Below are 20,764 nucleotides of genomic sequence, written 5' to 3'. Positions count from 1 at the left end.
ATTACAGGCAATACTGTGGCAGAAAACTGCAAAAACACAAGAATCTAATTCACAGGATTCTGGCATTTTTGCAAGGATTTAATTCACTGGATCAGCCAAAACGATCTCAACTGAATTTCCAGAAAATTGACTGGATAACAATAGATATCAATATCACAATATTCAGGCAGTGTATTCCTGCCATGTCAGCAAAAGAAAATTGGATCAGTGTCACGTTATAACATGAAAGGTTTGTCTTAACAAGATATTCTCACACTACTGACACACAAAGAAACTGTTCTTTTTATGACAATATGCTATTTTGTTAAAACTTGATGTTTTAACATGACAACTTATTGTTATAACAAAACATTTCACATTATGTGATAACTTATAACCATAAGTTGTCACACAATGACATGAAACATTTTGAAATGTCAAGTTATAACAATTCAGGTTATAACATGTTAGAACCATTTAAGTTATCATGTTGTAAACCTTTTATCTTACCACATCACCTTAGAACATGAAACTTATTCTGTTGTAAGGTCACATTATTACAGTATAAGTTGTCATAACTTTATTTTCATATCTTGTTACAACATGAAAATACCTTGTTATAACATGAAATGAAAATATGTTAAGATGAAAATATCTTGTTATAATGCAGAAAAATCTTGTTATAACATGAAAATTGTTAAAATGTTAAGTTATTTTGTTATCACATAACATAAATATTGGTTAAAAATAACTTAACTTAAACTGAAAATATCTGTTATAACATATTTGTTATATATTGTTATAGTGCAAAAAACACCTACTTTTCACATTATAACATGACATTGTTCATGTTATAAGATAAATAGGACATCATCATAAAAAAGTTCATTTTATTGTATGTTGTAATGACATAAAAATATCTTGTAATAACATGAAGACATATGTTATAATAAACTTTATTTTATGAGATAAATAGTATATTGTTATAACAAAGTTTGTTATATTGTATGCTGTAATGACATGAAGATATCTTGATATAACGTGAAAAACATCTTGTTTTCTTTCACGTTATAACATGACATAGATCCATTTTTCTTTTTCTGCAGTGGCAGCAGTACACTTCCATACAATATAAAATGACTTACACCATCACAATGGATTTCACACACATGACCCCCCCTCCCAATAGTTAACCATGACTCCTGTGTAGCGTACGTCAGTGTAAACCAACAGATGTCTGGAGAAATTTAAACCCAACACCAGAAAAAGGGCGGTGACACTGTTTTCTGTCATTACACCAAACTGTCAAATCTCACTGGGGCAACACATGGCAATCATGTTTACTAGATGACTGATGTAACAACAGGAAAACTACAGGAAATACACAAACACAAGACAGGTAACATGTGACACACAGTCCTAACTGTCAGTCAAGGACAACAACTGACAGAAGAGCAGACTTCACTGAAATTGTAGGCAAACTAGGAGAAACTCCACCACATGAAGCAGCAGGGGATCTAATGTCACAGTGTTTCATAAAATATTATCAGACACATGGAGAGCATCAGCAACACAAACTAATGCTGCAGCTTAGTTTTAATGTAGAGTCAGTAATCACTGCCCTGTCCTCGTGTACATGGCACAGTCAATCTCGTGTTTTCTGATGGGGGTTTCTCCAGACCTCTATTCTTTGACGGAGGCATGGCTACAAGCTTCCCACTAAGCAGCAGACATAATGTTTCTTGCTTTATTCGAATATCCAGGTAAAGACAAACATTCTCTATAAGAGTTGGCAGATGACTTCACTGTAAACAAGTTCAAAGAAAACTAAAAAAAAAAAAAATCCATTTCAGCATCCAAACTTGAGGAGCAACTGTGTTCCCTCACTTCTCCGTTATCTTCACAGTCTTCAGATTACAACAGGGAGAGCTTCGCTGATGGAGCAGCTCCAGGTAGAAACACCAGTCTGCAGACAAACGCCAGAAAAATAACATTTAGGGGTTAAAAATCAACAGCAACACACACAAAAGTGACATTTTACAGTTTGTCTACACATAACAGACACCAGCTTGTGGGTGCGGAGCAGCATGGGGGATGTAAATGTGTTTTCTTGTGTGACCTGATTTTTCGGAGTAACCCGTTTTCAGTGTGCATGTAAATGTCCTCCTAAATTTGCATCCTAAATGTCATCTCTCAATAGCTTCAGTTAGAACTAAGCTGGACATGCTGGGCAGCATTTGACACACCAAGACTTCTACAGGCAAGATGGACATCACTGGCCCACAGGCTCATGTTTCTGGTGACCTACGATCTTTCTTCGAGCACCAGCAACAACCCAAAAATTCCTGCATGTGCACAAGAAATATCAAATCATCTTTGAGGACGGTAATCTCATTTTGATAATCGATTAATCATTGATTTATTTTTCTAAAACGCTCCTGTTTGTTTTAGCTTCTTGATTGCAGAGATTTGCTGCCTTTCTCTGTCTAACATGATATTAGACTGAATGTCTTTCGGTGTAACGTGGACAAAATGAGTGATTTAATGACATCATCTACTATTCAGTAGAGTCTGGGTTTTTTAAATAAAAAATGTCTCTGATTTAAGCTTCTCAAATGTGATTCTTGTGTGTGTGTTTCTTTAGTCCTCTATGAGAGTAAAAATTTTGATGTTTTGGACAAAACAAGACATCTGAGAAAAGCTTTCAGGTTTTGGAAAGCAGTGATCAGCATTTTTCACCATTTTCAGACATTTTACAGACCAAAACAACCAATCAATTAAAAGTAGATTCATTGTGAAAATAATTTATAATGTTATAATAGCTATATTAGCTATATCATCTTTTGTAATCTAAAGGTTGAATTGTCCTGAAATGTGCTGAGCACATTCTTGTTACACAGAGGATAAAAGTGATTTTTAGTGATCCTGTGGCCTCCATCTTCAGGACAAATTTAGCATTTTCACAAGGATTGTGAGGAAGAGGACTGAACAACAACTGAATAATAAATAAATAATTTCTCCTAATATCCCTTCCCTTCTCTGACCTCTCACTTTTTTGTTTGTTTGGTTGTTTGTTGCTTTAATTTTAAATGTATTTGCTCTCTTTCTTTTTCATCTTTGTGTTTCATGACCTGAGCTGAGTGATGGTAGGGGAGGGGATGAGGATATGGTGTTGTTCAGAAAATTCCCTGTTTCACCTCGTATGTCTGTACTTCTTCAAAGGCTTTACAACTCAATTAAAACTAGAAACTAAGGATAAGTGGACAATGTGTAATCAATGTAGCAGAAAGAAAGTTTGTTGGGTCTCCCAAATACTTTGTTTTAGTACAATCAACTATCATACCAAGCGTCACAGGTTAGATTTTCTGTAGCCTGAACACAAATAAGAGAAGGAGCAGAAGTCTAGTTCTCTTTTCCTTCTACAGCTGATTTCTCTTCTTCTTTTTTGCCAAAAGATGCCAAAAATAAAATATGCCAAAATAAAAAATAAGCCTTCCCTAGCTTTAAGCTCAAAACACTGCTGCTCCCCTGACAGATCTGTATTTACTCACAGAACATCTGTCACCAGCTGTTATAAACAAACTGTGTTTTCCTTGAAGAGACACTGAATCCCCCCAGAGGATTTCACCCAACAGCCAGCTGATACACACACAGCCTGAAACAAGGTGTGTGGGGCGTAGAGACGTCCTGCCAACCTGATTAGAAACGCTGATTCCGACTGTGCAGCAGTGACAACGTCAAATTAGCAGCAGCCTATGAACACACAGATGTGCTGAGTCAGTGCGGCAGTGCCACACTGCTGCAGCAAACTGACTCTGCCCACTGCAGAGTGCCCTGCCTGATGCACACACACTCATCTGCTGTGTGTAGACAGACAGATCCAACAGGATGGGACAACAAAATAAAAGTCTGCAGTGAATGAATATTATGGGTGGTGTAAACTGTATTCACACTGAATAGAGCTGACTCAGCAGGTGTAACTGGAGCCTGAGGTGTGGTGGGACAGACCATCAGGAGGGTTTTACTGAGGTCACAGGCCTGCTGTCAATCACGCTGACAGACCAGCTGACTCCAGGGCTGCAAACACACAAATATCCTGGGAGGTCCTGCACTCCGGCTCAGCTAATATGGCTGATAGCAGTGCAGTGTGTGCAGCGCTGTGCTGAGGAATATTATCAGCAATTGTGCAGCAGCGAGGAGCCCGAGCCTCTGCTGGGTCCCACAGCACAAACAGCCCTTTGTCAGATGTGACCTGCAGCTCCATGTGAGGAGGACTGGTGTGTTTTGAGATGCGCAGCCGCTTGGCTTGTCAGTTACAGTTTGTGCCATCATACAGTACCCTGTTACATAACTGATTTGAAGAGGTTCAGGCAGGGATTTATAGAGCTTCATCCTGCAGCCCTCAGAGGCAACATGTTTTAAAGGCTGTGCTGAGTGTCAATTTTATGCAGTGTGGAAAATTGGCTGACACATTCCGATGCTCCTGATTCAAAACTACAATGATTTACAGCACTCTACAATAAAATTTGCCCTGGGCAAGTAAAATGCCACATCAGGCTGCTAAATCTAGCAACTCACCTGCCCAATCAGGCAAGTAGTAAAACAAAAAATTAACACAATGAGCCTCATGCAGGAACATTTTCATATTATCTGAAATTTCTCCAACGTTTTTCATACGAACACACGTCAGATTCAACAAATGCTCTTGATAACTGTATAAATGAGCCGCCTGTGTGTATTTGTGCATGTGCATGAGACTTTGTCATAATCAATGCCTCAATAACACCATACAAGGCTATGCTTCTTGTCCCATATGTCAGAAACAGTCACTGAAATAAAGAGGAAAGTTTTCTATATAAAAATGGCTTCAAAGAAAAAAACAACAACTGATGACTGCAGCAGGAGGAGGAGGCTGAGGGAAAGTTTATCATCATAGCCATATACCTGCATGATCAGATAAATGGCTATATAATATCAACATAATTATGAGGTTTAATATATTTTTCAAACTCAAAATGTCTTTAAACTAATGAAATATACAGTCATTAGTGGAAAAAGTTTGGTCTGGATACCGGCAGACTGACAGTACATGACTCTACGACAGGTCTGGGGTCTGGTTAATTGCGTTCATGTCTGGAAGAAAATTCAAAATACGAGAAAACTGGTGAATGCAACAAGTTCTCTTAAATCATTCGGACACACGCCACTTAAGAACAAATCTACTTGCGCTCGTGCATGAGGCCCACTGTTTTTCCTGGAGCTGATAATGAATGTAGCTAAAGAGTGAGCCATCTCGCTTCCTTCTCTTCTCTGTTGAGAGTCAAAGAAAGATAGGGTACTTGCAAGAAAATAACTCTTAAAGACAACGTTTATGAGCCGCAGCACAAGCAAGCGAGTTTAGTTTGGTGGCCTTATAGGATGTGGGCAAAACTTCAGCTATGTATTACACAGTTTGTTGAAAATTAGAGACATTGCAAAAACTGATTGTCACAGTGTCACGTTTCAAAGAACATGCAGCCGTTGACTCTGTACTCCAGTACGACTGCTCTTCAACAGACAAACGGGATTGATCTGGCTGTGCAACAAAGTAATGACTCTAACTATGAGATTATTGCTGAATTCACAGTATTTTTGTTGGTTTAAATGGTCACTGTGTCAGACTAGGTGATTATAGTCATTAATTGTTGCCCTGACTTGACCGGGATACATGACAGGCTACACACTGGGTCTCTGACCAATCATATCTTGCGACTTGAATCTGCTTGATCCTTTGGAATCCCTCAGATCTACTTAGGTTTACCTTTTAACACTTGTGAGGAACTACAGTTACACAAAACCATTTGTAAACCTCTGTAATCTTTTGTTGACTCAGAGGGCAGAAACCCTTCACCATCCTGCTGGTCTTCCTGAACTGCAAGAACACAATCTATTTGTCAGTCTCAAGTGTTCCAGAGTGTTTTTTACTTTAACAGACATCATGTGACTCAGTCATGGGTCATTTACCATGTTACTCACTGAATTAATATGAAGCTAAAACTGATTTATCTGCTGCAAGTGATGTTTTTAAAGGCTGCAACTAACAATTACTTTCATTGTTGATTCATTTCTTGATTATTTTCTCGATTAACTGATTAGTTGTTTGATTTCTAAAATGTCAGAGAATGGTGATAAAAACAGAGAAGCAGGAAATAAAAATACTCAAATGGATGCATCAATTGTCCAAATAGTTGGTGATTATGTAATAGTTGACAAGTAATCAATTACTGCTCACTGCAGCTCTAGATGTTTGTCATTTCAACTGGTGAAAGTGATGGTCACATGAACTAAAACTGAAAAGTCTGCTAAATGTTAAGAGCTTTCAGAGTTTGCCAATGTCGTAGTTTAACATCTTAGCTTAGCATTATTAAGAGAGGTGTAAATCACAGGGGTTTCACCACAGTCAGATAAAAGATCTGTTCTTTTAGGGCTGAACAATTTTGAAAATTATCTAACTGTGATTATTTTGACTGATATTGCAATTGCAATATTAGATGTAATGATAATTTTCATATTGTTATTCTTATTTTGATTGAAAAACGTGTTAAAATGACTGCGCTGTGGTGTGATTTTTTCGTGCAGGAATCTGCAAAATAATGTTTAATTAAGTCTGTAGAATCTGATGTGTAGAACAGAGCATCTCGGCCCCACCACATTCATTACTTTACTATAACAGTTTTCTCACACACATTTTGCTTTTAACAAATATTGCACCTCTAGCGACTTGAAATTTTCAGAAAGCCATAATGCAATTTGATAAAATTTTCATTAAGTGTGAAGCCATAGTAAGCACTTATAATTTGCAACCCTTGTTATAACAAACTGAGGTGAGCGGATATCTGCCTACAAGTTACATCTTCCGAGGACAAAATTTACATCACATGGACTGTGAAAGTATAATTTAATCTTAAGATTCATTTATATCAGTAAAGTTCATAAACACACCACTGCCTATGTAACCAATTATGATTGGCTGACAAACTTTTTCATAAGTCAATACAAACAAATGTGTACCATAAGATTGTGCGACTGCTTAAGGTCACTGAGGTCAGTAACACACTTACAGGACAAATATCTAGTTGGGTGTTGGGGGTATGGAGAACAGGATGAATGAGGGGGTGTGGGGGTGGGGTCAGGCTTAACACACCAACAGGCAGGCGGTAGGTCAGGAAAGAAGGTCAGTGAGGATGTTTGCGGCTCCCATCTCACCCTGCTCACATAATGTGCGCTCCTCCCCATCCCCCCACCACAGCCAGGCACATGATGTAAGAGCACACAAAGCCAAAGGTTTGGTGTTTCACTAATAAAACACACTGACTGTGGTTCCATCAGATGTAATAACATGAAGTATCAGAACAGGAGGAGTCAGGACATGTCCACTCTGCCTTTTAAAAACCGTCTGTGTGCTGATGGATCTGTGGCCCCAGGGAGAGGGGAAGGAGGGGGGGGCTAGAGCTTTGGTTGCATAAGTGGTGTCCTGGTTAAAGCCAGTGCAACGAAAACACACACTTATCCAGGCAAGATGTCAGTCAGTACAAGAGCACACTGAGGACAGTCACTGCAGTTACTGAGTACATGCCCTCAGTAAGACGCTAACAGCAACCCCACCCTCCCCTTAACCATTCACTCACACTCACACACACACACACACGCACACACGCACACACACGCACACAACGCCACAGAACATGTCACAACAGCACCACGCTGCTGGTGTCATTTACTGCAAATACAGGCCTGAACACACCTCAGGACAAAGAGCCTGATATGAACCCAAGCCCGTTATCATCCTCAAGTTAGTCCCAGAGAACTGCAGGAAACACCATGACACACAACTTCAACCAACAGCAAAGACACACCAAAGGACAATTCCTAGAAGACGCATCTCACGTCCTGAATGTATTGTCTTCTTTACAGAACAGTGGGAACATTTAACCATTTAATGATTATTTTCATCCATTAGTGCAGTGGTCCCCAACCCCCGGGCCGCGGACCGGTACCGGTCCATGGATCAATTGGTACCGGGCCGCACAAGAAATAATTAATTATTTCTGTTTTATTTATTATCTGAGTCTGAACGATCTTTTATTTTGAAAAATCTTTTATTTTGAAAAATGACCGGATTCTCTCGGTTATATCTCGGTCACTTGAGCGCGAAAATTTAACAGCCTACGACTTCCAAGAAAAAGAAAGCTTTTAACAGACAATACCAGGAGTCCTACTTGAAATATGGATTTATCGCGACAGGTGATTCCCACACACCAATCCCGCTCTGCATAATATGCGGCGACCAGCTCTTTAATGAGGCAATGAAGCTTTCAAAACTGCTTCGCCACTTAGAGACCAAGCACCCTGGATTAAAAGACAAGCCCCCGGAGTAGTTTGAAAGAAAAAAACATGAACACGAAGGACAGAAGAAATTACTGAGGGCCACCACATCAGTAAATGAGAATGTACTGCAGAGCATCATACTTAGTGGCTAATCGTATTGCTAAGGCTAAAAAGCCATTCACTGTTGGTGAAGAATTGATCTTGCCCTCCACTAAAGACATTTGCCGTGAACTTGTAGGAGAGGCTGCTGTTAAAAAGATAGCACAGTTGCCTCTGTCGGCGCACTGAGGTAGCCGAAGACACTGAGACACAATTGCAGAAAAACAAGCTCAGGGCTCCCATTGATTTAGCGTTATGGTGAGTTAAAATTTTCATGCACTTTATATTCGTTTTTGTGGTGTATCTGCATCTTATTTTGAAGGCATGTAAACGTTACCATAGCAACCACAATCAGAGAGCGCTAGGGCAGTGGTCGCCAACAGAGGGAGGTGAGGGAGAGGGGAGGAGGAGAGCTTGTGAGTCTCGAGCATGCATGCAGAAGCCTTATCTGACGGTTCACACTGGCAACTTTATTTCAGCTGTTGAAAAATAACATTCATGGAGTGTTTAATAATAATAATAAAAGTGGTGTGTAGGTATATTTAGATAGAGAAAGAAATGTGGAATTGCTGGTTCTTGTCATTAATTTATTTTTCCATGTGAGTTATTTTTATTATAATTATTATTTATTTAATGGGCAGAGAGGATGTTACCAGAGACTTTATTCTCTTTATTGTTATGTTCTAACAACCCCCCCCCCCTCCGTTCCGCGGTAAATTTGCCAAGCGTTGACCAGTCCACGGTTACAAAAAGGTTGGGGACCACCGCATTAGTGGGTTGATTGTGTTCTCAATTGCAATAACTTTTTTCTTAGAAAATTACTCAAACCAATTATCAATTATCAAAATAGCTGGCAATTAATTTAATAATCAATTAGTCATTGCAGCCCGAATTTAAAGCTAACTTCACCTTTTTTCAGGCTAAGAATTACTTCCTGTAGCCAGACATGTCACATCTCAAAATAAGTTTTTTGAGAAGTTGCAATTTGCATGTCAGCTGTCCTATAACTGTAGGAAATTAACTTTTTTTTTCACCATTTGAAATTCTTTGGATTTTTTACCCTGCATTTCAATATAGTTTCAGTAGCTGCAGTGATTAATTGCATATTAATTGATTATTCAAATGATCACCAACTATTATGATAATCAATTAAATGTTTTCCGTAATTTTTAAGAAAAAAAAATCCAAATTGTCACATTTAACGTGTGAATATTTTCCGGTTTCTTTACTCCTGACAGTAAACTGAATATCTTAGAGTTGTTGACAAAATAGGATCATTTGAGGACATCATCTTGAGGCACAGTGATCAGAATTTTCTGACATTTTATGGACCAAACAACTAATCAGTTAGTGGAGAAAATGACTGACAGATTAAATGACAATTGAAAATTGTTACATGAACTCCAAAATAGGTCCAAACATGTGGAACAACATTGTGACAGGATTTACTGATCAATTCATCACAAAAATAATCAACAATGAAAATAATAGTTAGTTGCAGTCCTGGATTAATGTATTTTTTAACTGGTCCCTGATATAAATAAATTTAATAAACTCTAAAAACTACATGAAGATGAAGGCGTAAGTACCTGTAAAACTGTCTGGTTGAGGGTCACGCAGCACACATAACCTGGTCCATTCTGGCCTGCAGCTCGAAAGCACTGGGCCGGTCCTGAGGGTTGACGGCGAGCATGTCCTGCAGCAGCTTCCTCACTCCGTCAGACATGCACGACCTGCGTTTCTGTGGGATGTTCAGTACCATCTTTGGATTCTCTAGGAGTGCCTCGCCCACTGGCACAATGTCCGTTCCTTGTCTCACGTACGTACCCAGCAGCTCCCGCTTGGACTCAGCATCAATGAAAGTAATTCTCTCCAGCATGGCCCAGATAATGATGCCCAGGGCGAATATGTCAGCCTTGGCCGTGTAGTGGCCCTCCCACACCTCGGGAGCCATGTAGAAGTCTGAGCCGCACGCTGACGACAACCAGAACTTGTTGACGTTGACGTTTTTGTTCTTGTCTTCACCTTCTTTGCCCTCGCTGGCATTGCCCAAACCTGCGCACACTTTGCTCAGGCCAAAGTCGGCCACTTTGAGAACGGGAGTCCCCGACTTCTCAGAGATGAGGATGTTGTCAGGTTTGAGGTCTCTGTGGACGATGTTGTTTTCGTGCAGAAATGCGACGGCACTGGTCAGCTGGAGCATGAAGCTGTTGTTGGTCCGCGAGTCGGGCCGCCGGGACAGGATGAACTGGTTGAGGTCGCCACCTTCGCAGAACTCCATGACGAACCAGAGGTAACATGGTTCCTCTGGAGGACCGAGGACTCTCTCGCCTGCAACAGACACACATCAGTCATTGACACAGTGATTCAATGCTGCATTCTTGTGCAAGTAGTTCTATGTGCAGAGAAAATAATACACTTTGCTAAATACAGACATATACATATGTACACACATTTCTGTCAAGTTGAATGAAGACAACAATATTAAATTTACAGTTTTGCAAAGGGAGTCTGGTAAGTTTCTAGTTAAACAAAACATATCTCACTCTTTAAAGCTACCACAAATAACTTTCATGATTTTGGAGGCCACTGTGGACAAAGGCGTTTGTTTCCATTAGAATAACTACAAAATGTAACATCAAAAATAAATTAAATAAAAATCCTTTCCTGTTTCTTGTCAACTGTCTAACATATGACTCACTGTGACTCAGCCTGGAAAATTGTAAACACAGGCTCATTTCATGTGATTTCAATAAGAATCTGATCCAGTAGCGGACATTAAGAATTATATATTATATATATAGAACTATGCAGAAATCACCAATCTTCTCACTAATGGTCTTGTTAACTTATGCAGGTCATACAGAGGCATCAGTAATAAATTGAGACGGTTTCATAACCAGTTTAAAAACTCCTTGTAGTAGCTTTAAACAGGTCTATCTCTGCAGGGATCCTTTCCATAATCTTGTCAGAAACTTAGAATAACCATGTGAGCCTGTTAGTGGTAAAACAAGCTTTTTTTTGTGGATGTATTTCATGGCCGTGGTTGCCTGAAGGGATTATGTCGTGGCTTAGTTTTGGTTCTGAGAGCTGCAGCCTTCTCCCTCAAAACTGGAAAAGTTTCAAAAATGACTGTGAAGAAAATTAATATCAAAATATGCAAAGTTCTGTCCAGGTTGAAAACTATCAAAGTTACCCTTTAATAAGTGTGAATGATGTGGACATCTCACAGAGCTATTGATAATATTTGATTTTCTTTTTTTCTGAATTGGCCTGAGTGTTACCATTCAATACTAGGGCTGTAAAATGAAAAACTTATCAGTTTTCCAAAGCCCAAGTTGATGATGTCCTCAAATATCTTGTTCTGTCCAAAGCACAAAGATATTCAGTCTACTGAGGACTTAAGAAACCAGAGATTTCGGAAGATGAAATCAGAGAATCTGGACATTTTTTAATTAAAAAAATAAATAAATAAACAACTCAAAACAATTCATCTATTACCAAAATAGTTGGCAACTCATTTGATAGCTGATCAATCATTGCAGCTCTATTCAATGCAATCACAAAGTATCTGACTGACTCTGATCTCACTGGATGTGTCCTGCCTTTCTTAATCAGGCTGTTTCTTGAAAAGGTGAACTGTGGGTGAGATTTATTGGAATTTGAACAAACTGCGACTTTGTAGAACCGGTCCAGGGTATCTCAAATACGCTTTGGCACGCATTTTACATTAACAGAAAGAACAATGTGTCAGGCTTAAGGTTTGAGGTAGAAATGCATCAATAATGATTCACTGTAAGACAAACAATCGAGGGCTGTTGTATTATTCATAGACTGTCTACTAACTGTATGTTTATAGGACCAAACAAACAGCTTTGAACACGTCAAGTACCACTACTATGAAGGAGGTATAACTGGACACAACTGGACATTTATTGGTGGTTTGGAATGATACTTCAGACAAAAATTACAGGCTATAAATCACAAAGACAACAAAACATGCACCGATAAACATGGAGAAACCAGCACAGCACGAGGGCAGGAGTTATTTAAAAAAGGCAAAAGGCTGACGTGGTACATTTGGCAAAAAGTGCACTGATTGCCAAAGGAATGTGCAGAATACCTCTGTGACTGCAGCCAACACAGCAGACTGACTCCATTTTAGTGAGTCTGAGCCTCAGGAGCTCCTGAACAAAATCTACCCATCCCCCCAGCCAGGCTGTGTCATGGCGACAACAACAATTCTACTTACAAGGAAATTTCGTAAGACAAAGCCAGTCCGGCAAACTAAACCTTACAAGGATTCATTTTTCCTTTGAGGCCACTGTAATCCAGATACATGTCAACACGATGAATGACAAAACAAAAGGGTAAAAGCAGCGATTCAACATCCTCCCTCCTCTGGGTTAGATAACAATGACCGGTGTGAGTGTGATGTAACTGTTTACAGATACTCTCTTTTAACTGATCCTCATCACTGATCATCTGAAACAGACCCTAACATCACCATACACAATAAACCAGTACTTAAAACTAAGCAATTATGACTGCTTTGGATAACAAATCCAAACTACATTTAAAAACCTAGCAATTTAAAATTGAAGTAGCTATATCAGGTGACCCTCCTAACTGATTTTTACAATATATACCAGTTTCTTAAGTGTCAGTGTTTGATTTTCAATTCGGCGTTAATCCAAACCAAAAAGCAGCACTTACGTCAATCAAATTTCTAAATTTGTAAAAGTGACTCAGCTCAAGTAGCTCAAGAGCCTCACCTTTAAGTGAAGTCTCCACCAGACGCAGGTACTGTTTAGACCGTTTGTTGCCATGACTCATCTTCTGGGCCATCCCGTTTCTCTGCAGCACACACTCCTCCAACTGAACCACGTTTTGGTGCCGTTTCTCAAGACTCGCAAGCGCCCAGAATTCCTGCAGGGCGAGCTCCACGTTCTCCGGGGCGTCGCAGCGCAATTTCTTCACGGCCACCTTCGCGCCGGACCTCCGGGCCACAGCTTCGTACACCACGCCGTACGTACCCCTTCCCACCTCCCGCAGCAGGCTGTAGCGGGGCGCCATGACCCTCTGCTCCAGGTTGTCCTGCTTAAAGAGGCCGGTGTCCCCCTTCATGTCATGCTCTTCTTCCGTGTTTCCCACGCTCAGACACCGCAGCACGTTGGACTCGTCAGCTCGCGCTCCGGTTTGTTGTCTGCAGCACGCTCGGCCGCTCCTCGTGCGTCGCCGCCAGTTGTCACCACCACCGACAGTATCCATCCGTGCCCCACAATCCTTCACGGGTCAAACATTACAGAGAAAAATGTCCACATGTTGTCAATATCAGTACCGTCCACGCTCTGCTTTATTTGAATGGAGAAAACAGGAACGAAACTGGCTCTGCAATGTAGGTTAAAAAGGGGAGGAGGGTCAGCGGAGGGAAAGATGAATGAAGCCACTACAGTATATATAAGTATTTCCGTTCAGGAACTTCAAAATAAAAACCTGTAACGTTGAATGCGTTTCTAAATAAACAGGTAGACCTTTTGTGCAATAATATTTTGATGGGTTTGAAGGGTATATTTTATACACACAAATATAGTTTTTAAGTCACTTGTAGTCATTTGTCGCATTTGTAGCATTTAAAAACCTCTTTCAATCCGTAAAAATGTAAAAGATGAATCCCTGAGTATTATCTATTGAAGCTAATTACTTTTTTCCCTTTTTATATTCACATATTTATGATTTGTCTTTTTTGTTTTGTCTGTCTCCCAAATTTTTCTTTCTGCTTTCAATTGTTGTCAGGTGAGTTTGACAGTAACTGTGGCTCTTTAAAAAAAAATAAAAATAAATACAATAAGGAGTGATTGATAAAGATTTTAAATAACCTTGTGTTTTGCACACATGAACGTGAGTGAAAATGTCTTACTGCATTATCTAAAGTAACTTTTAGTAATATCTGTGCAATTCTATTATGAGTAGGAAGTAAGAATAAAAAAAGAAAATGTGTTTGTTATTATACCTGTGATTTACTGTCTGTTAAAAAATGTTACACCGGAAACCATAAAATATTCACATGTGAGAGGCTTAAATCAGAGAAAGTCAACATTTTTTCTAAAAAAAAAAAAAAAAAAAAGAAAGAAAAAAGAAAATAAAAAAGACTAGAAAGGATTACTCAGTTATCAAAATAGTTGTCCATTATTACAATAGCTGACAACTAATCGATTAATCAACTAGTTGTGCAAATATAAATAGTGCAAATATAAATAGCGCAAAGAAAGAACCCATATTAATTCTTAAAATTATATTCATTATCTTACTAATCCTGCTCTCTTTTGCGCAATACATTAAATATAATTTTCCTGTCTTATCGGCATCAACACATTTCTTTTATCCATATTATTCAAATGCAGTGCTTTTATTTGCCAAAAATATCGATACTTCCTGTCTACGTTGGTCTCCATAGTGGGAGCTCGATGCCTCTCGCGGGACCGGGGTTGCCGAGTTCAGATATACCACTGAGAAAAGAACACGGGGTACTAACACACGTTTGAATAAAAACACTTGTGTATATACGTGTCAGTGAACATATGATGATATATAACATTTTTCGCCACCAACTAAATTTAACTTTAACATTATTTTCCTCTAACAAAAAGGTTTTTTTTTTACTTAATCTTCGCCCGACGTCAATCACGACTTGACTCATATGGAACTGTATGTCAGTTCAGACGTGAAATAAATGTAAGCAGCCGTCAAAGTGGTTTACAAGATAAATGTGACATACGATGACATAGGAGGTGAAATCACCATTTGCGACCGTTTCTTAGCGCTTTGTTTACAGCTGTCCTCCCCCCGCCAGTGTCCCACAGATGGTTTCGGCCCGCCAGTTCTTTTCCAGCATGGTGGTTCACGTGCGCGCGTCCTTCCCCCCCAAGCGAGGGTGGGCACGTGTTGGACCACGCTGCCCGGAGAGGTCGTTGAGGACAGATAACGTCACACATATTATAGGGCACATTCATCACTACTTCAATCACATATAAATTATAATTTTATTTGTTTAAAAAATATAATTTTATTTGTTGATAAAAAAACTGTGATTATTGTAAATTGTTTATATACTTGCATTATGCAATATCAGTGATTCTAAACCTGAGGATCGGGACCTCCAAGAGGTTTGCGAGATCATTTCAGGGGTCAGAGAATAAAATGGAGAAAAATAAATAAATAAATAAAAAGAACAATAATAAAAAATATTGTAAATATGTTAGTGTGTGTATAATAACATATGTAAAAATGTCAGTTCAGTTCCCGAGGAAGAGGCATGGGCTGAGAGCTTACACTACTACACTATTGTATATGCACAAGTTTGCACGCAATGTAACCCCCCTTTGTTTGTTTGTTTTTTGTGTTTGTTTTGTTTTGTTTGCCTGTGTATCAATGGCTGTGTGCCTGTATGCATACATATATGTTGTGTACGTATATAAAAAGGGAATTTTTAAATTACTTAATTAATTTTTAATCTATAACCTGTAACGACTTTCAGCACCATAACCCCTGAGTCTTACTATTTTGCCTATTAGGATACATATGTACATATAAGTTCCATATATATACTTTCATTTAAATTGGTAACTCTATACAACTGTTTACTGACTGAATTTTTGTTAATGCTGCAACCCTAACCCTAACCCTAACCCATCCATCCAATCAATACTTATCTGCTCTTTGATTTACTCTTTCTATTTAGACATATTCATCATTTCAGTCCTGCTAATCTTTATGCACTCTGTGAAGACTGTGTGCTGACTATAAAAAAGTAAACTAATAATAAAATATTTGATGACGAATATACTATAATGGAGTGGCTCAACACATTTTGGGAGACAGAACTTCACTGTTCACTTTATTTTATCAGGACATATAAGAGCTCCAAGTGTCATATATATATTTAATGTTTTATTTTATCTTACAGGAGCTAACCTGAAAATACCTTAAGCAACTGCCTTAACACTAGAACAGTCAAGATGCTCATTCTGACAGCTGTCAAATTTATATGTGCTGTTACTTTGTAGAATTAAAAAATGTGATGCTGCTGGTGACTGACTTTTCCTAATAGTCTGTATTTTAATTTAAAACTTTTTAAAATCATAAATCACACAAAGTAAGCAAAGAAAATATAACCGTTATGTACCTATTTTGGCCATAAGCCGTCAAATTGACCACATGCAAATCGCCATTGTTATTTTGTTTTTGCACAGATGCATCTTGGTTGCCTAGCAACTATCATTGTCTCTGTCAATAAAATGTAACAAGTGGTCCCAGTTTGCAATTTCCTGACATTAAAATACAAATAATTAATTAATTAGACTCAATTAAAAATAAAGTAGGGGAGACCAGGGACTTGTGTAACACTTTTTGTCTCAGCACCTATAACTCACTGAATTTTTGTGTTAAAGCTCTCAAATTTTGAAACAAAATACACTTACTTAGTACAAATAGCAATGTTAAGAACTCTCTTTTTTTTTTTTTTGGTTTTATTTTTGTACTTGTTTCCAACCTTCTCCCACAGGCTATGATTATTTTTGTGATGGTTCTGGGTGGAAGCTTGTTAGTATTTATGTTAAAATAACATGTTTATACTCTTATAAAATACTTTTAACTGTTTCTCGCTCTGAGTAATTTCAGATTAATCTAAAATTTGAACTGGATCACTGATAGTTATTATCCTACAGAAAAATTTATGGTTTGCTGCACATGACTGCACGCATATTGATAAACATAGACATAAAAAGATAAACTAACAATAACTGTTTGGTATTTATCATGAGAGATAATAAAGTTTAGAAGTCAAAGGTGAAAATGACCACTTATGGCTGTTCTAGTAGTTCTGGAATTCTGACACTTGTCGTGTTCAAGCTTCTGTCTCTGATGAAGGTGTTTCATTAAAGGCCGACACAGAGCTCCAAACTGGATGGCTCCAGTCCATCAGCAGGGTTGGGGCAGGTTTTTGAAAAGCCAGCAGTCCCAGCATGTCGATAATTAATCTTGGACTATTTTTGTGCTATGACGCTAAGAAAAAAAAAAAAAAAACAACTTACATTTTGTTTGTCATTTCCAAACCCACTTCACAATCAGAGCTGTAGCAGATATACTCACCTGGATTTCAGGGGTCCAGTATTTGTTTGCGTCTTTCTGAGTGCCAGAATACAGTCTTTTCTTTATCCTGTAATGACATCATCCCTTATGAAACAAAATTTATGATGTCCACAGATGACTTCATCCGTCTGCTGTGTGACTGGTGAGAGAATGTCTGGGATGTAATGTTTATTCATCCATCTCCTCTGAAACACCAACTGCTTTCAGACTCCTATACAGCACTACAGATAATACGCCTTTTATGAAGGTCTGTCTTATTCTGTAATTTCCCAGCATATTTGTGGCAAATCCACTTAATTAATTATTGATGTTTTAATTTGGTCACTGCTTATTTTTTGATGTGGCTTTTTTTTTTTTAACAAGTTTTACAAGGTTTAATAGCCAAGAGTTTGATGTTTTAAAATATATTTCCCAGCATAATTGAAGAGCACCCCCCCCCTAAAGATTGGGTTTGTCTCAGAGTGATATATTGATTAATTAAACTGGAAAAAATACAGAAATATCATGTATATGTACTGTATATATGATGTAAATACTGCATACTGTGATGCTGCTCATTCACCCACAGGCCCCCTTGTGTTTGTTAGCAGAACTACATTTTCTGTGCAGGCATTACAGTCTGAAACTGAATGATACTTTGTTCAGAACAGAGATGTTTTTCACCTTTGTGAGGTCACTGGAGATACTTTCATAATCATCTAACAAATCTAAAGGAAAAAAAATAATCATAATACAAAAGAAAGCTATACTCACATTCACATTAAAGGGCTGCTCCTGCAATTTAGTACTGCACTTCAATGAAGTTGGGGGAATTAACTAGACAGATTAAAGAAGAGTTGTCAAAATTGGTGCAGCAGAGGCCAAAATACTTTGACTTTTGGTCCTTCTTATTGTGGGTCAGGCTCTGAAACATTGCTTCCTACACCTCCCATAATGAATCTTGATAGTGTTCCTCTTAAAGTATTTTGCTCATTTGAGATGAGGCAGGCACGCACAATGATCGCCGGACAATGTATTCTGGTTGAATTTTGTCCGACCTCATCCCGACTTGCTCACACATCACACATACATATGGGCAGCGATAACCTCATGAGATGGCGGCTGCAGTTTTCACTGCCAGGCACTGCAGCTGCTCTCATCTACTACAAACACCCGGCTGTCACCAGAAAATCCTAATTTTCTGTGGAATTGTAATATTTAACGCTAGATTAAATATGAGCTATTAGCCTTATGTTGTGCAATGAAGTTTTAATCTGTTAACAAGCATATAGTTTGTGGCTGACCATAATAATAAAGGTATATGACCTATCAAGCAAACAGTTACAAAGTCCTTTATAAGGTAGATAAGAGAGCAGAGGATCATGGGAGAATAGGAGGATCTCTTTTTTTTTCAATTTCAATCAGCAATATAGAACTTACTTTATTTCTTCAGCTATGAACGTGGTCTGCAGACTACAGGTAACCTACAGGTGATCTAACAGGATGTTAGTGTTTCTTCCTGAACGTTCTCTGAAGTCTGCTAGAAAGTATCTGACGTGACTGCAGCTTTTTGTCTCCACCTCCTGCTGCGGCTGCCTGATCTCATCAGCTTTCCAGGCGAGGCACAATTAATCTCAGATGGGCCAAATAATATGCACTGCCTGGCCAAAAAATAAGTCACCACCTGGATTTAACTAAGTAAATAGTTAAGATCCTTCCACTGGATAATTACTGCAGTGATTAATATGTTTCAACTGGCAACAAGTTATTTATCACTAACTGATGCAGTGAGCAGCTTCTCATTTCTTAAATAACCATGTCACTGAACTGTCCAACACATTATTAAAACCTGGAAGGATAGTGGTGAATCTTCATCTTCCAGGAAGGAATGTGATTGGAAGAAAATTTAGAATGATCGTGATCAGAGATGACTAAAAGGTTTAATGAAATCACATCTAAAGAATCAACAGTAGAACTCAGGGCTATGTTTAATAGTGAAAGTAAGAGCATTTACACACACACCATGTGAAGAGAACTCAAGGGATTGGGACTAAACATCTGTGAAGCCTTAAGAAAACCACTTATCAGTGAGGATCATCAGAAAAAAAAGGCTTCAGTTTGCTAGGGAGCATAAAGATTGGACTGTGGATCAATGGAAAAAGGTCATGTGGTCTAATGAGTCCAGATTTACCCTGTTGGGGGCATCAGAGTAAGAAGAGAGGTAGATTAAGTGATGCTCCCATCATGCCTAGTGTCGACTGTACAAGCCTGTGGGGGTAGTGTTTTTTTGGCCAGGCAGTGTACATTGGACCGGTAATACATCATCGACCCCAGTTCCTTCTAAGGAAAGGATCTCCGTTTTGGGAGAGATGGTAAAAGTTAGAAAAGTTGCTGTGTAGCAGACTATAAAACAAATAAACACACAAATCCATCCCCATCGTCCTGGAGCAGTCTTCATTCCTTTTTGATGACAATAATTATAAATCAGATAATTTATGCTCAAGAAGAAAATAGAAAAGACACAGATACAAGCACATCAGATACATCAATATTCACTGTCAGTGTGGTCAGTGTGCTGAATGATGCTGATGACAGTTACAGGTTGTGTTATTTTCAGACAACATCAAGCCTAACAATAAATGCTAATTCAATATTAACTTGGTTCATGAGTATTTCAGGACCATTTAATTATTTAATTATTATTTATTTAACTCTTTTTCTTGGAAAGTTAGCACATTGAGACAATATTCATATTATATCATACTATGAACCTTTTACCATATTTATTTAAATCAGATTTTTTTTTTGCATCAACCATTTAGTAACTTTTCTGACCATGACGCAGTGTTAAATTACTGACATTGGCCATCCAGCGTATTGCTAGTTAGGTAGTTGTTACCAATGTCTGTACAGCTGATACATCAACTGTATCAAAATGTATTTAAAAAGTATACATTTTAAAGAGTCATCACACCAAGTACTTTTTCACAGACTTAATTATGACATAATTATAATGACAGATATTAAAAACACAGGTGTGACTAATATATCCCAATGCAACAGATGTTTTTTTTTACATAGAAGCATCTGGGAAGTCGTCCTCAGAAACAGTTTGGAAAACGGCGGGCACTTTGAAAAACATTTGTACTGTACAAGTAAAAACATACTTTGTCCCACATTTGGTTTGGTG

General features: G+C 38.4%; 1 protein-coding gene across 1 annotated transcript; it reads right to left on the bottom strand.

Moving 5' to 3' along the window:
* Nucleotides 1–921: 921 nt before the first annotated feature.
* LOC146331037 (serine/threonine-protein kinase 35-like) lies at nucleotides 922–13,869 on the bottom strand. Its single transcript, XM_084726315.1, has 3 exons — nucleotides 13,221–13,869; nucleotides 10,035–10,776; nucleotides 922–1,945 (listed from the first exon to the last, which is right to left on the bottom strand). Exons 1-2 carry the CDS (start codon nucleotides 13,714–13,716, stop codon nucleotides 10,058–10,060), a joined length of 1,215 nt encoding a protein of 404 aa, XP_084582441.1. The 5' UTR covers nucleotides 13,717–13,869; the 3' UTR covers nucleotides 922–1,945; nucleotides 10,035–10,057.
* Between the last annotated feature and the right edge of the window lie 6,895 nt (nucleotides 13,870–20,764).

The sequence above is a fragment of the Lutjanus erythropterus genome, chromosome 2 (assembly GCF_056507025.1).
Source record: "Lutjanus erythropterus isolate fLutEry1 chromosome 2, fLutEry1.hap2, whole genome shotgun sequence".
NCBI lineage: Eukaryota > Metazoa > Chordata > Actinopteri > Lutjaniformes > Lutjanidae > Lutjanus > Lutjanus erythropterus.
Note: the sequence above shows the minus strand (reverse complement) of the source record. Positions and strands in the feature narration are given on the sequence as shown.